At 36.9% G+C, this 17,118-nt stretch overlaps 1 protein-coding gene and 1 long non-coding RNA gene across 2 annotated transcripts in view; one reads left to right on the top strand and one right to left on the bottom strand.

Moving 5' to 3' along the window:
- The window catches only part of SLC39A12 (solute carrier family 39 member 12), a 32,123-nt gene that overhangs the window by 11,142 nt on the left and 3,863 nt on the right, over positions 1–17,118 (top strand). The window contains exons 5-11 of the mRNA XM_018909363.3: positions 2,053–2,224; positions 5,528–5,700; positions 7,434–7,586; positions 8,804–8,914; positions 11,160–11,223; positions 14,856–15,014; positions 16,372–16,559. Of these exons, the coding sequence (XP_018764908.1) occupies positions 2,053–2,224; positions 5,528–5,700; positions 7,434–7,586; positions 8,804–8,914; positions 11,160–11,223; positions 14,856–15,014; positions 16,372–16,559 (1,020 nt within the window). The remainder of the gene's footprint in view (positions 1–2,052; positions 2,225–5,527; positions 5,701–7,433; positions 7,587–8,803; positions 8,915–11,159; positions 11,224–14,855; positions 15,015–16,371; positions 16,560–17,118) is intronic.
- Positions 9,002–17,118, bottom strand: part of LOC108961471 (uncharacterized) — a 33,678-nt gene continuing 25,561 nt past the window's right edge. The window contains exons 2-5 of the long non-coding RNA XR_001989785.2: positions 12,403–12,515; positions 11,539–11,764; positions 9,471–9,590; positions 9,002–9,277 (exon numbers count right to left, since the gene is read on the bottom strand). This is a non-coding gene — a long non-coding RNA (uncharacterized LOC108961471). The remainder of the gene's footprint in view (positions 9,278–9,470; positions 9,591–11,538; positions 11,765–12,402; positions 12,516–17,118) is intronic.

The raw sequence follows: 17,118 nt of genomic DNA, 5'->3' as shown, positions 1-17,118 counted from the left end.
ACCTCTCATTCTTTTGCTGTATGCCTCTGAAAAGATTCTGATTATCTCTTCCCTCTAAACCACCTTAGACAGTTGAAGACTTAAGATAGCCACCAACCCTTCTGTTCCCAAACTGAGCAAACCCAGGTCCCTCAGCCCCTCCTGGCACATCATGTGCTGCAGTTCCCTAGCCATCTTGGTGGCCCTCCACTGGACATCCCTCAGTTTGCTAGTTCCTTGCACTGTTGGTTATTAAGCTGGACATAGTCCAGATGTGAACTCCCATCTCCTCAGTGGTGGGCAATATTCTTTCTCCAGCACCTGCTGGCTCTGCTCTTGCTAATGCAGCCAGTGTGCAGTTAGTGGTCATTGCCACAAGGGCACACTGGTGGCTCATATTCAAGTTTCCTGTGAGGAGCCACCCCAAGGGCTTCTTCTGGAAACCTGCCTTCCTTCTGGCCAGTTTTCCCTCGCCTTCATTGACTCATGGAGCTATTCTGTGTGAAGCACAATAAGTTTGTCTTGGCTGATCTTCATTAGGGTCATTAAGGTCAGCCCATTTTTTGTCATGTCAAGGTCCCTCTAAATAGCAGCCACGCCCATCAGCATACTGACTAGTCATCCCAGTTGAGTTTCACCTGTGAATGCCATCTCGTGCACTCTGTTCCATCACTCAGGTTGTTGGTGAAGGTGTTGAATACTATAATCCCTGCTCTGATTGGTCAGCAATGCTGCTCATAACCAGCCAAAATCCTAGTCTACCAACTTGATACCAGATGTCAGTGATCCCTAGCTCTAGAGTCACTGTCACTGCCTAGAACAGGCAAAATTAAGGTCTCTTACAATATGGTAGCTCCTTAATTGTCTTCATGCTCTCCTTTGGCTTGAAGGCAGAACACACTTGGTCCAGGTGACAAGATCCCCCATTATCCTGAAGACTTGAATTTGGTTTTCAGAAAAAATACATCAGTGTTCAATTAATTCAGTTTCTTAGTGAACCACAAGGCATGTTTTACTTCACTAATGGATGAGCAACAGCAGGAATGTGTTGGGTTTTAACTGGGTTATTTATAGGTAATTATACTTAACAACTTCAAAGGAAGCTTAGGCTTCGGTAATGAGAGAAAGAGTATTTAAGAATCCTTGAGTCTCAGATGCAGACCAATTTAAATGAAAGAATTTTTTTTGTTGTTTTAAATATTGAATCACAGCTCATGAGATGAGATTAAGAAATGAAGATTAATAATAAGATAACATATTTGTTAAGTAAGATAACATATTTGATCTGGAGTTCTTCTGTTTAAAAGTGTTTACAGATGTTTCCACTAGAATTTTTCTTGTGTTAACTGCTCATGTTTTTACTAGAAGTTTCATCCTGAAGAGGAAAACACAATTCATCATGACAATTTTTGAAATAAAAAGGTTTCCATGAAAAATTGCTTCTTTTGACAAAGAGATGCTCCAAAAAAGAACAAAAAAGTAGTTGGAATTCTGAAGTACCTGTAATAATACAAGTATTAAGCCATCTTTAGACCAGTGTTAGACTATGTAGCATCTAGTTTGCTGACATGCACTCATTTAATGTATTTTAAAAGCTAACTTATTTCCATATCTTACTGAAGATCCAGTACAAGGATGAGTCTCAGTATTGCTTTGATGTAAGCAGTATCTTATATGAATAGCACTATTACTGCAAATAATGTAGTTTCACCAGAATAGCTAAGAATAGAGTTTGCATTAGCTTTAAAACATTTTTCTGAGCACACATAACAATAAAATATTCAGGGATATTATTTTGTAAGATCTTAATCACATTAAGTGGCTTCAATAAAAATTGAGCTGGTTTATCCCAAAGATTCGGATGAAATATATAGTAGTATTGATCTTACTCAGAAAAAAAAGTGAACTAATTGAAGTAATTAAACTAATTTAAGCAAGAAAGAGTACAGATATATAGTAGATTTCTTCTAGGGCTGGAGTACCCTGTGTTCTTCTAAGATTCTGTATTTAACCTCAAAACTAAATGCAGGTATAGGGAACATGTTTAGTAACTGTATATACTTTTCTACAAAGGTTTGTTTCTCTGCCAATGAACTTGTGAAGATATTTTTGAAAAACAGTTCTTCCTCCATTTCTAAGGACCACTTCAAGCAAATCAGTCCAGCTATCATTCAACAACTTTTAAGTTGTTCATGTCAGCTTCCTGACTTCAAACAGACAAAGCTTCCACCAACAACTGTGGAAAGTAAGTTATGTTCTTATTAATAAATTTTTATTTAAATTCAGATAAAGAGGTGCAAGGACTTCTGGAGACTTTTCATTCATTAATAATCCAAAACATGGGATTTATGCCATCTGTAATTTATGCATTCTATCATTTCATAGCATACATGTCAGATAACAGTATTATATTGAGAAGTGAGGAGATTCAATGGTCTAAATTTTATAGCATTTGGAGTTCTATTTCCCCATGTAAGGTTTTAAGCTTTATTTTCTTCCTTTGTTAGAGGACTGCTTGATATTGCCACCAGGTGGGCAATAACAGGTCCTCATCTACGGATTACTGGGCAGTAAGGGCTTATATTGTGAAATTTGCACCAGGTTTCTGTTGTAATCATTGCATTGCTCTTACATAAAGCTTCAAAGTTACATTAGCTGGCACTTTATACCATGATGTGGCAAATGCTTGGTATAGATAAGTTCTGCAGGAATGCTACTGCACAACTGCTTCAGCTTGTGATATTTCTTAGCAGAGAACCTTTGAGAATAATATTGGGGTAAGAAAAACATCCAGAAAAACAGTAACAGAGCAGCAGGACCTGTGTGATAGAGCTGGGACAAGAGCTGACTGAGGGTATCATTAGGTTGTTTCCACTTGCAGTTGTAGCCCTCTCATGCCTCTGCTTCCCGTGTTTTCTGCCCCATCTGTTCCGTGGATTCCACTTCTACCGTAATCAATCCTTAATTCACCTTATAAAAGGAAAATCTGAATCTGAGCTGACTCAGATTCAGGGTCAGCTGAATCAGAAATAGGGCTTCCCAATGTGTTTTCTGGGTTTTTTTTCTTACTTTAAGCCAATGATATCTGGGTTACAAATCAAGGTGTGCTGGTGCAATAAGAGAAACACATTAATTTTGGTGGGGAATTTGGGAGTTGGGAATAACCAAAAAGGAATATACATCTAACCATAACTGCCTGCATCTACAGGAGCACTTTTTAGGCTACAAATCAATGTCTTCAATGCCTTTATCCTGGTATCTACATGGTCAGTTTTAGATGACTAGATCTTTTTTGAGCTAGTAAGTTTTCCCCACATCCCGCTGCCCAATGCTCCTTATGGAACAGCACATGAATTAAAAAGCATGAAAGGACACAGGTGAATATCCCAGAAGTAAAAAGCACAGGAGAATACTAAATTCTTGGATATCCCAAGAATTGTTATAGTAGAGAAAGAGACATACAGAGTAGGAAGAATCATTATGGGTCTTCAATAGGCAGCAGTCCTTCTTTCTTACCTTATATCTCTGCTCATTACCTGAACACCTTGCAGTCTTTACTGCTTTGATCTTTTCTGTGCTACAGAGATATGACCATTTTTTAGATCAGGAATCAAGGGACAAAGAAAGAAAAGAAAGGAACTTACCCAGGTCACATACAAGGTTCATAAAAATTCATTTTTAAGTGGGATTCTTCCAAGTCTAAAGCCATCAGCCCAATCAATGACATTTTACTGATCTCATAAAGGTGAGAGATGAGAAAAATTGAACTATTCAAGTGCAGAATGGAATTAATAAGAGCCCTTTCTGCAGCCCTTTCCCTGTGCTTTTTGACAAAGGAAGGTTTCCATGACCACAGGGACACTTCTGTTGTCTTGATACAGATAAAGGATTCCATGTTTGACCTATGTGTGACCTAGTGACCTGAGCATAGGCTCATTAGTCTTGTTCTGAACTCTGTTTTACTGATGGGCTGTGCTGTTTTGGCTAAGTCACCAAGGCCTAGATATACTATATCTACTATATATAGTAGATATATATTCCATATATATCTACTATACTCTTATATTTGGATGTGCAGTCTGTGAAATTAGCTGTCTGATTTTATGAGGTGCTAAGCACTTTCAGTGCTATTGATGTTTGAAACGTTAAGTGACAGTTTTAAATATTTTGGCATTAATTCCTTTATGTGTGTTTCTCATCAGTGTTTTACCTCCCATTATAAGACTTCCATAGAAATTAATCAGGATTCATGTTGTGCAAGAGGTCGGAAATGTGAGCAGCATGTAACTCTGAGGAGTTATAAGACTAACATTCAAAAACATCCCAGTAATCTGGGAAAAATAGGCTGGTGGTCCTGGTGTATCACCTGAAGGGATGTATTTCCACACCAGATTTTTACATATAAATTGGACCAAAATGTTTCTTTTTAGAACCTAAATTAGACCACTACATTTATTTGAGTTTTTAGGCCTTCATTGTTTACAAAAAGTGATTTGGTTAAAAATGTGGTGTTGACTGTAAAATTACACAGGTGTGGTATGTGAGAACATAGAATCTTAAGCATAAATCTTTAAATAGAGGAAGCAAATGCAGAGCAGTGTTCACTGTGCTGCTCTGAGTGCCTCTTATTTGCATAGCCACAGTCTGTTGAGCTCTTATGGTCTGAAATTTGGAAGTACCAGACTATTACATGTAAAGCCTGAAAAATGAATGGTTTTGGGCTTCTAATTCTGTTCACACTTGACTAAAAAAATCTATGTGGCTGTTGAGGCTTAACCCCAGACAGAAGCTAAATATGAAGCAGCCACTCACCCAGCTCTCACTGCCTCCTTCCACAGGGATTGGGGAGGAGAACTGAAAAAAGGAAAACCCAGCAGTTGAGCTATCAGTTTAATAATTGAGATAAAGTAAAATATTCAATTTGTGCTACTCCTCCTACTACTGCAATTAGTAATGGAAAGGAAGATTACAAAAGGAAAAAAAAGAAAGAGAGAGGGAAATAACCCCCAAGATAAACAAGTGATGCACAACACAATTGCTTACCACCTGCTGACTGCTGCCCAGCTCACCCCTGGGCAGCAATCAGCCCCTCCTGGCCAATTCCTCACAGTTTCTACACTGGACATGCATGTTCTGTGGTGTGGAATATCCCTTTGGCCAGTTTGGTCAGCTGTCCCAGAGGTGTTCCTCCCCCACCTCCCCAGATTCTTGTGCAGCTCCTCACTTTCAGAGCATGAGATACTGAAAAGTCCTTGACTCAGGGTAAGCACAGCTTAGCAACAACCAAAACATCAGTGTGTTATCAGCATTATTCTCATCCTGCATCCAAAACACTGCACTCTACCAGGTACTAGGGAGAAAATTAACTCAATCCCAGCTGAAATCAAATAGTGTCACAATTAATCACTTCTCCTGAGTGCTTGTATATAGAGGTATGAAAACAAATCCTCAACAACAATTATGAATACAAAAAAAATACTCAAATACAAATACAAATATTGGATGATTAAAGGTGCCCTTGTTTTGTTTCATTTGTTTTCCTCTACAGAATATGGTTACAGCACTCTTGCTGTTTTACTTATTACTGTTGGATCTATGTTTGGTACAACTCTCATTTTATTTAACTCCTGTCAAGAAATCTATACACTCATTTTACAGCTGTTTGTTGGTTTGGCTGTTGGAACCCTTTCTGGAGATGCATTGCTACATCTTATTCCTCAGGTAAGTAACAGACACTTCTGTGCTTTTTAAAATGTTGACATATATGAAGAGAAATATTTCATTTAAACCTGGATGATGCTCATCTTGTTATAAATAAAGCTTTCCATGAAATTCCCCCATCACCTCAATTACATTTGCACTCTGTAGCTCAGAGAGAGATTAAAAAATAATTATAAGTAGAAATCCATGATTGATGAATTCAAAGAAAGAAAGGTTCCTATTTTTAAAAAAAAAACCTCAGAAACCCCACAAGTCCCATGCAAGGCACGTTCTGGATGGGTATTAATTTATTTTATGAGGCAGATTCTGTAACATATTTTAACAAAAATTGTTCTACTGTTGTATAAGCCATTCACAGTCCCCTCCACAGATTGTTCCAGAGAACCAGGTACTATCAGCCTAATTAATCCTGATGCCTAGAACTGTAATAAAATGGGTAGCATGATCTTTTCCTAAATTAATAATCTAAATTTTAAAAACAAGATAAAATGCAAAACAGAACCAAATTTCCCATTGTGTAATAATTTATTTTTAACAGTCTCCTCTGATACGACACAGATGGTATGAGTAGACTTCCAGTGGTCACAGAAAGAGATCTTCAGATTCTGGCAGCTTCAGATTCTGGTTAAAATTTTCTTTATGCTCAATGCATCATCTCTGGAAGCAAAACTGGGAGAGTGGTTAAAGGAAGGCAATTCTCACTGAATGTGAGACAAATGCATTTCTTTCAGCAGCACCTCTTAAGTGTGAAAGTATTCTCCTTTGCCAGTTTTAAGTGATGTATCTAGTAGCCTTAGAGCCCTCACTTTCAGAGCAAAGGAGGGCTGCTGTGCTGTGACACTAGAGAAAAGAACAGAAACCAACAGAAATGCATGTTTGCTTTAATTATGCATTAATTAATTTAGGGATTATTTTCACAGAATTGCAGTTACAGAAGTACAGAATAGTTAGAGTTGGAAGGGATGCCTGCAGATCATCTAGTCCAAGCCCCTGCCAAGGCAGGATAACCTAGAGCAGGTTGCAAAGCAATACACTGAGGTGCTTTTGAATGTCTCCAGAGAGGGAGAATCCACAGCTGCCCTGCACAGCCCATGCCAGTGCTCCGCCACCCAGTGTAAAGAAGTTCTACTTCATGTTGAGTTGGAACTTTATGGCCATTGCTCCTCACCCTGTCGCTGGGAACCACTGAAAAGAGTCTGGCACCATCCTTTTGTCACCCACCTTTGAGATATTTGTATGCATTAATGAAATCCCTTCTCAGACCTCTCTTTTCTAGACTGAACAGGCCCAGTTCCAGCAGCCTCTCCTCATAAGAGAGATGCTCCAGTCCCCTAACATCTTTGTGGCTTCTGCTGGACCCTCTCCAGTAGCTCCTTATCTATTTTTATTATGAAGTTTGCATTTTAAGATAATGCAAGTAGTTTTTATAGAATTTTAGCTTCAATATATTGCAAACAAAATACATCTCATTTATATAAAGGGTAATTTCATAAAACTGTCCCTAAAAACAGTGTTACTTTCACCACTGAGAGATGAAGTAGTATAGCTGCGCTCCTCATGATTAATTTCATGCACTACTATTCAGCTGATTATTTCAAAACACAATTTAACTTTGACAGAACTCGGAAAATAAAATTATGAGAATTAAAGGAATTAATGTATTATGGCTTGCTGTAGCAAAAATTAAAACATTGAAGTTTTAATTTTTTTTAACTTTATTTCTTTTATTTTAGACTCTTGGTTTACATAAGCATGAAGCACAAGACATAGAACATTTCTATGAGGGAAAAGAATATATTTGGAAACTTTTGGGAATAATTGGAGGAATTCATGGATTTTTTCTGATAGAAAAGTGTTTCTTTCTTTTGGTAACACCTCGTGACCAGGTAAAGCTTTGTACAATTCACTCTTTATAAAAAAACTGTTGTATTTTGAGATTTTGCAGTGCAAAGAATGTTAAAATGATTGTGGAAATTAATTATAATTTCTGTGGGTTAAATGAAGCATTGATAATTGCTTTCCAAAGTGCTCCTACCAGATTGACCTTCAGTTTCTATTTTGCTTTGCTCTGTGCATTGTGCTTGCTTCATGAGTGTGTTTCATGTATTTATAATTCCAGAAAGGGAACAGTTCATCAAACGTGTTCCATAAGCCTGCATTCATGAGTCACACTGGAGCAGGTGAAAAGTGTGTATCCATATGAAATAGCAGTGACTGTTGTTTGCTCTAGGCTCTGTTTGAAGAGGAGAAAGATGCAATAGAAAGATAGATGCAAGCATAAGATATTTTCAAGAATGATATCTTAAAATTTCCAAATTGCTTTTGATCCCTATCCCAGTGATGTGAAAATCTAATATGTGTGTTGCAGTCAGTAGGACTCAATTTTTATTAATAAGATCTCCTTGCTACAGCCATGTTTAGAGTAATTGTATTGCTTTATTTCAGTGTGGCCAGAGCCTGAAAATATGATTATGCAGAGGGATAGGATGTAGCACAAACTGTGATGGCTCATTAAGTTTCTCAGCATGAGAGACAGTCCTAATGTCACTAAAGAAGGCTAAACCTTTGCTTGTTCTGTTTACAGAGTGTGTGAAGACTGGCCTGATTTAGACCTAAATGACTCCCTATCCCCACTATCTTTGAGTCACCCATAAGAATATAATGTGAGATTAATAGAATGAGAGTATTTTGATGATTGTGATATATTATTTGCTTGGTAAAAAGGAGTCCTTTTTGTTCCTTCTTTGAGAGAAGGGTTTTATCATCATCCCACCAATTTTTAAACTTCTTCTACTGAGAACTAGGTGAATCCTCAGAGTTAATTTTTATATCTATCTCAGCCTAAAATTTGAATTTGATTTTTAAAATAAGTTAAGTTTTATCAAACCTTTGTGATTGTGACTGATATATATGATTCCCTTTTCAGGGTTTTTTTCAAGTTTTTTTTAACATTTAAGGAAATGTTGATGCCAGCCAGTGATCTTTTTCAGCAGATTTTGTTTGAAAAAAAATCATAAAAATGATAAATTTTCACAAAACACTGAGAATTGCTGCACCTGTGTTCATTGGATTTCAGAACTAATTGCCAAGCATCTTCATTCAGCAGGGCCTTTTTTTAGTTAATGGGCACTGGGGACATTCCCATGATCTTCCAGTGGAGTCTGAATTAAATGAACATTCAGGCAGAGGCAAATCTACTTCAACCATACAGTTGGTAGGTTACCAATATGACATAATTCCCTGAATTAAAATTCTTCTTTATCCATTCCTCTAAAGAAATGAACAAAATTAATAAAATAAATCAGTGTTATTTTTCAGTCTTTATTGATCTTTTGTTTATTATTGACATTGATTGTCAAGAATCTCTAGATTTTGAAAGTTATAATGAGCTTTCACAGATATATCAAGAACAGATATTTTATAATAACTTTTCTTAAGTGTGTTGATATAACAATACACCTCCTGTATTGTTATACATTTTGTTGATAAAATTCTTGAAGATTTTCCTTCTCCCTTCTTCTCATACATTGATCATATGTAAAGGCAGACTCTCCCTTAGGAAAAACTTTGGAACTTCCTGCCAGGAGAGTTGAGTGCATAATTAGTGAACAGATTAAATCCATTTTTCCACAGATTTAAAGACTAATGCAAACACTTTAGATATCTGGGAATTGTGCTTACCTACAAGAAGTCACATACTTTTAGACTTGTCTGTGGATAGTATCCAGACAGATAAATTTTTGCAAAATAAATTGAGTTATAAGTTTTACCGTTTTCTCTTTCTTTCAACAAATGTCTTCAGTTTATATCCAGTATCTCGATGCACAGGTGAACTCCATTTCACTAATGTAGTTGTGATGGACAAGAGCCTCATGAGTCACCACTAATCTCTAAAACACAGTTGGAAAACTCTCAATAAAAACCAGATCAAACAGAGGAGTGAAGCATGTTTGCTATTTTGTGAGACATGTCAAAGCTTCCTGTTTATGATAATGAATGAACATGTTGTTCCCCTCAGAGGCAAGATCCCCCCATAGTTCTATACAGATCCCAATACCTGTATAGAATTAGCCTGGCTGAGCTGGTTTGCACAAGAGCAGCCAATTTTTCAGAATCATGTGAGTAATACTAAGACAAACACTGATTGACTAAGAAAAACTTATAAATCCTTCAGATCAGTAATTAGTCTTGCAGATTTGACTCACAGTTCAAAGAAGTGGCATGTGAATAAATATAGGAGAAGTGGAACAATAACTGGAATTCATACTGGCTGCAATCATGAGAACTAGAGATATTTATGTTTCCTTTAAAATGTAGAATATGAGAAACAATTCTTTTTCCTTCTCTCCTCATGCTTCTACAGAACATAACCTTCATCACAACCAACCTAAGACCAACCAATAAACATATCCTATTCTGTAGTCAGTGCACATCTCTGGTACAGTTTTTGGAGTGGTGGCTGCTGTCCCTAATGCAGAGCTCTCGTGCTGTTGTTGACTCCACTGGCTCCCATATTAGGTTTTAACACACTTTTTTGGGAAATTAGCCCTCAGAAATTAAAACTGAGTCTTTCTAGTTTCAAGAAAAGAAGTTTTTTGGCTTCTCTCTCCTTCACATCAATTTCTAATAATTTCTCCAATCAGAAGGCAAAGCCCCAAGCAGTTAGGGACAGAGAGAGATTATCATGTTCTTCATGTTCTCCCTTATCTCCCAACAGTTGCAATATCTATTAATTAAATGTTAGGGCTGGTACATCAATTTATCTGTCTAGGATAAGGAGGAAGTCACCTTTTCTTCACTTGAAGTAAGGGTAGATTTCACTATGGAGTGCACTCAGGTGCTGCTATGCCCAGCCAGTGTTGCCTGCTGCTGAGATGAAGCCCTTGCTAAAAGCCAAGACACAAGACACTGGAGGCTGCACCACCCTGAAGAGAAACCCCCATATTTTGAAAGGGGATGAAACCTACTGATGGTCATATTTTTTAGTCTTGTGTTTTCCCAGAGAAACTGTGAAGAACATGAGTACCTAAAATATTTAAAAGATTCCTCTTTTTCCTGGAAATCCTATGGACACATTCTCCAAAAAAATAAAGTTATCCAGTCATGACAAAATCAAAACATTCAATTTTAATTATAATGTCCCTTCTGGACTTTGGCTCATATTTCTGTGTATTCAAGCAGAAGTGTGGCTTTCTTGGGTTACAGCAATGCCTATGCATGTATTTCTTCCGACCTGAATTAGCCTTAACCCTCTCTGGGAGAGGTAGATTTCTTTTATGTGTTTCTGCAGTACCAATCACACTGCCAGTGGCCAGTAAATTATTCTAATGACATCTGTGCAAATAACCATTGACTATCTTTAATTCAAATAGCTTGAACTTTGTTGATCTTTTCCTGTATTTATGGCAGCAGCTGGAAGACACTCTTAACACTGACCCATTATCTTTGCTTTTAACTAGAGAAGCCCGGAAGATTCTGAACCTGCTGAAGTTCCTCCAGACAGCAAGGTGATCAGCAAAAAAAGTTAGTATCAAAAAAAAGACTAGACAAGACAGGAAAATCCTTCAGACCTAAGATGGAATTGAAAGTGTGCAGCTGGCTTAGCTCTGTGTTTGCTGTGTGACACATCATCACATCTGATGGCGCCTGGCTACATAATTTAATCTCTGCTTAAAGACCTTCTCAGCTGCCAACCCTGTAATTGTGAAGTTCATTAATCTCACACTGTCCTTGCTTTAGTATTTGCTGTCTCACTGTGGCAATCTATTTTCCTAAAGTCTTTGCTTAAAGGGAAATAGTCAAAAATTAATACAAGACATATTTTTATTTTAAATTTACCTCAGGCTTTTATTTCTGAAAGCGGTGAAACATTTTTGTGTAGGCTTGCTGCGCTAATACAATTCTGCATCCTTCTTCTCTTACACTGTAAAGCAATAGACTCTTTAAAGCAATAATGATTTATCACAGGTATGGAATTTCAGCCTCATGATGGGTCTCAGTTTCACAGTAATCTGTTTGCTTCTGAGAACTTTGATAATTCCTGTCTTCTGTGGTTTTTTGTTGCCTAGTAAAAATACAAAAATAGAGTTTAAACCAAATTTTGCCTTTAACTGTACTTTGTGACCTTGGTGAATTCAGAACAGTTGCAGTCATTCAAGTGACAGAATAACGTTTTAATTGAAATCAGTTGATTTACTATAACTATTTTGTGATCTCAGGTCATCAGTTTGATTTATTTAATTGTTTCATTATCTTCTTCTAGGTTCTTAATGTTTTCTTCAGTTTTTATGGACTTAATTTCTATTTCTGAAGCATTAGAAATCTGGATTTTCATTTCTTCTCTTTCACCTCTCCAGTATACACAGTCCAGTGCCAGTTTAAATGTGACTACATGGTTCATCTCTAGATGTTTCTGTTTGGTTCAGTCATCATTACCTGCTAAGCACCAACACATTTCTAGGGATCCCAATCTTATTTGTTCCAAGTCACTAAATTTGGGATAGCTTCTCAGTAATCTTTCTTTAGTTTAATTTTTCCTCATACCTCAGTCTTCCATAAATGAAACTTTAGTAGGGAAGGGTGGGAGGTAATTTGGTTTGGTGGTTTTTTTGGTTTTATTTTTTTTATTTGGGGGGGGGAATACGTAGTTACAAAAGTTTGTTTCATTAAAGTTCTTTTAAATAGCTGAGAGCACAAACATACCTGGGTGCCTTGATACTGAGTGAGATGCTTCTTTCCCAAAACTGAATGGAACTGCAGGTCTAAGAGAGAAGCCAGAACTGCAAAGCTTCACTGTAAATGCCTGTCAAGTAGGACTGCAAAAAGAGTCAATCACATAGATAGTCAGGGAGTAACTTAGAAAGCAAGAAACTTTCTAAATAAAAAGATGTCTGATTGGCCCTCTCTGCATTTATCCATACTTGTTCTATCAATATTAGAGAAGACCAAACAGTAGCATTTTATATTTGTTGTTCTTAGTGACACTTTACATTGACTAGAAAATTTTTTTCTGTGTTAGTCATGAAAACATTGGAAAATATCTATTTATGGATGAATGTTTGCTTTAAACTCTTATTCTAAATTTAAAAAAAGTGTAGTATATGGTTGAGGTCCTGTACCCATTAGTTTTATGAAAATTATAGAATAGAATTTGCTTTGAGTTCTAATTCCCTATTTAAGCAAATAAAAAAAGTAAGGTTGTTGGAGAAGAAGAGGCTTTGTAGAAAAAGTAAAGGTACTAAGTTAATAGTTAATAGTTTGTGTTGGAATATAATGCAGTGAGATAATTGCCAGTAACAAAGTTGCTTTAAAATAGGCTGAAAGTAAAGTAAGATAAACATTCAGATTTGTTTATACATGGATCTTCTTAACTTTCTGTCAAGTTAGTTCACAAAGCTTATATCTGTAATTGTTCCACAATGTTAACCTGATCTCTATGTTATACTAAAACATCCTGGAATGAGTTCCAGTAATCATGGTATATCTCCTCCAGCAATCAGATACTTGAACAAAACAGACTAATAAGACCTCAGGGCAGGCCATGAATTCATCCTGGCCAGTGCTTATTACAAATCACAACCTTAATGTAAGGCAGCAATCTATTATTTCTATGTAATTTATGCTCTGCACTATTGATTATAAACTGCCCATAGTGTTTAGAAAGTACTGTGCAAACTGGGGACATCCACGTCCTGCTCTGTAAGCTGGCAGCAAAATCTCACAAGCCTGCCAATTTTTCTGAACCCACAGAGCTCCCAGACAACCAGGGAGGATTTTCTGAATATGGTTGTTAGGCTTTTATGTGCTCTGTGTGTTTTTTATAATAGTCTGAAGACTTCAGTTCTAGCCAGTTGCTGTGAGAAAAATATCTCCCCATCACTATAAAATGGTCATTTCAGAGAAACATTACTGGAGTGAGACCTGGTAATAACTGTATTCAGACAGATGGGTGCAGCTTGACATTTGCTCCTTAGTCTGTCATATTATGGCAGTGGGGGGTCACCAAAAGCTAGAAAAATACATATTTAGGGCCCAAACCATGACCCTGCTCCTTCAGGCATGAGAAAGACCCTTTTTAAAGTGTTCTGTCTGTTCTGTGTAGAGGGAAGCTGGATGAGTTTCTTGACAGACATTCAGCAGCCCTGACTGTAAGACTGAATTAAATGAATGAAAAAAAAATACAGGATGGGGCAGCCAAATGTGTGTTGCTAAGTTTAGACATTGAACCTATATGGAGCCTTGCTGCTTCTTGAAGAGATAAACTGCCTCCCTGGGAATCTGTTCAGCATTCCACCCAGCTGTCTGTGTTACAGGCTGGGCAGAGAGACTGTCCCTAATTCCCTAGCTTAATTTCAGTACTTGCATCACTGGTAGCACCTTTCCACTCATGTCAGGTGACGTGATGCCACCAACACCCAGTATACTGTTCCACACTAAAACAAGGTCACAGAGCAGCATGGGAAAGACAAACAGCCATCTAGACCCATGAGTAGTGCTCCAGATTGGAGTACTATGAGCTTAACAGCCATTAATTGATTGGAACAAATGTTGGATATAAGCATGCTGTAACCCTTTACTTATAAAGTGATACTCTGAGGCTTGCTGTCTTTCATTTTTATCTTTTACTGTAATACAATTGCATAAAAAAACAGACCCTGCAAATACTACTCAGTAGTAGCAAGCTTTACAGGATTAAAATAATCAGCTGCATTGAGACCAAATATTCATCTTCATTATAGCTCTGCAATTCTGTGAACAATGGAGGAAGAACTCCAAATAACAACTACAAAACTTGTGTGAATTTCATCAAATAAAGAAAGACTATTAAAGAGCCTTAGGATGCTTCATTAGATGGGACACAAACCTAATTTTTTGTCTAATAGTTGACCTAGTAAGAATAAGGAAGTTGTGTCGGTATTTGCATCTCGTTTTGATATGTTCTGGAACCTACATTTTTTTTACTTCAAATGTATTGAAGGAAGTGCCATAACAAATCAGAGGAACACTCTTTCCCTCTGATTATTATGACTTTTTGTAATTTTATATGCAAAATCACCAAATACCCCAAATCTTTTGTAACATAAAAAAACTGGCAATATCTGTTTGGGTTAACACTGGGCTTTTTATCTGTTTGTTTGTTTGTTTTTCTTTTTGAGGTAAAAAAATCAGCTTGTTAGCAATAATGGTTCTGGTGGGTGACAGTCTTCACAATTTTGCTGATGGCTTGGTAATAGGAGCAGCATTCTCATCCTCAACAGAAACAGGTGTGACAACGACTGTTGCTATTTTATGCCATGAAATTCCTCATGAAATGGGTAAGAAATATATGTATGTATTTTTCCTGATTGACTTTGTATTTCCAGGTTTCCCAGAAATTTCTTTCCTGTATGACATTTGTGGGAATTTTTGCTTACAGCCTCATGAATTACACTGTTACAATGTGAGACTGATACTTTCTTTGCCCTTCACAAAAACCACAGGGGGCTTCTGCACTCATTACTGGATGCCTTCCCATTTGACCTTCTCCAGATGCAAATGACCTCAGGTCAGGAGTGACCTGTTGTTCTTATGTGTACAGACACAAAAAATAATAAACTGTAAGCAGGACCCAGGTGTGTAATGGCCATGCCTGACACAACAGGACGTTCATTCATCTATCCAAGAATTTCAATATGTAGCAGAGCTGTTTAATCAAGTATTCCCCTTGCTACCCTCATTCCTGCTGCTAATTTTACAGTTGAACAGGACAGGATGATTGTTCTATTGTATACTGCCCTTGATTGACTTTTTCTGGTCAAACTTCCAGCGTGGCTGAAGCTGCTCCTTACATTGTGTTGATGAATGTTTATGAATTGGGAAGTTTGATTTGAGAACTGAGGGTTCTCATTTCTATCATTAAATGACTGAAGATTTCATGTACTATGTAGAAAACTCCTCCAAACAAAAAAGGTGGGATGAAGGATTGCTGTAAAACTGGTAACTCTTGTTAGCATAGCAAAGCAAATTTAAATACTTGCATTTACCTCCAAAGATAGCTTCTTAGCTCTGGGGCAGTAGTGCCCTGTGTCAAAGTGACATTTTTACAGTCATGGAGCAAAATTTTTCAAATCTTCTAGATTTTTCCTGTTATGAAATCTTTCATTTTAGAAGAAAATGTGATGGGGTTCTGATGTACAACTTACTCCAAGTGATTAGGGCTGAAATCAGTGGATTAAACTTAAACTGGGATCAGACTGGCATAGAATACTTTGACTTGCAGCATCTGTAAAACACTCAATGACCATGCTGCAAATATACCCACATGATTTGAACTGGCAAGATCCCAGTGGAGAAAGATTTAGAAACTCTGGGAAACCATGTACTTCACTTTTGCATGTATTCAAGCTGGAAATGTCACAGAACATAGAGAACTAACAGAAAGCCACTCCTCAATACTGTCTGCTATCTTTAGGAACAGCTTAACAAGTACAAGTCACTATGACTTCTTTGTTGTTTTGAGATTTTTATTTCATACAGGACAAGTTTATAACTAATTATACAGAATTCTAAAGTCAGGTATCCATCATTCACTACCTTTTGCATATTCTAATTATTTTCCCTCATATTTTATTACCAAGAGTCTTAAAATTACATTTATCAGCTAAATAATAAATGTTCTTCTTCTCTATGCAGGAGATTTTGCTGTGCTGCTAAGTACAGGGCTCCCAACGAAGATTGCAATTTTGATGAATTTTATAAGTGCACTAACAGCATTCTTAGGACTTTATATTGGCCTTTCTCTATCGACTGACCCATCCATTCAAAACTGGATCTTTACTATTACAGCTGGAATGTTCTTGTACTTGTCTTTAGCAGAAATGGTGAGAACTTCTGGGTTTTTTTATATTTTCTTTATAGCACAGCCACATCGTAGATGAGTGTCAGACAAATGCAGGGGGATGAACTTGGAGACAAAAAGAGCTTGTTGGGAAGAGCAAGTGTGTGTACAGTGCTAAAAAAAGTAATCTGTTATTCTTCTGTGTTACTCTCATGCTAGGTGCCATTATAATGAACAGGGGAAATAAAGACCATTAAGAGGCTAAAATAAGAGAAAGACATAATGGAATTTTGGAGTCTTAAAAAAAATCTTTTAAAGACTTTTAAACAATGTATTTTTAGTTATTTAGTAAAACATGTATTTGAACCTTTTTTTCTTTTTCTGCCCTTTTCTATATATATTTTTCACTCTTTGTTTCAATGCAAACTTGCAGTTTCAGAGCTAAAATGTAAGATGCTTATCCTGAACACTTCCTTTTTGTCCTAGGGAGGTTTCAATTAGATCTTAAATAATAAAAAAATCCTTCAGATTTCCTCAACTTTTTATAGCTGCCCAAAATTTTTCATACACCCAGTTCAATAGCAGTGATTGTCTATAGAAAA

The sequence above is a fragment of the Serinus canaria genome, chromosome 2 (assembly GCF_022539315.1).
Source record: "Serinus canaria isolate serCan28SL12 chromosome 2, serCan2020, whole genome shotgun sequence".
NCBI classification, from domain to species: domain Eukaryota; kingdom Metazoa; phylum Chordata; class Aves; order Passeriformes; family Fringillidae; genus Serinus; species Serinus canaria.
This window is presented reverse-complemented; position numbering and strand designations above follow the sequence as displayed.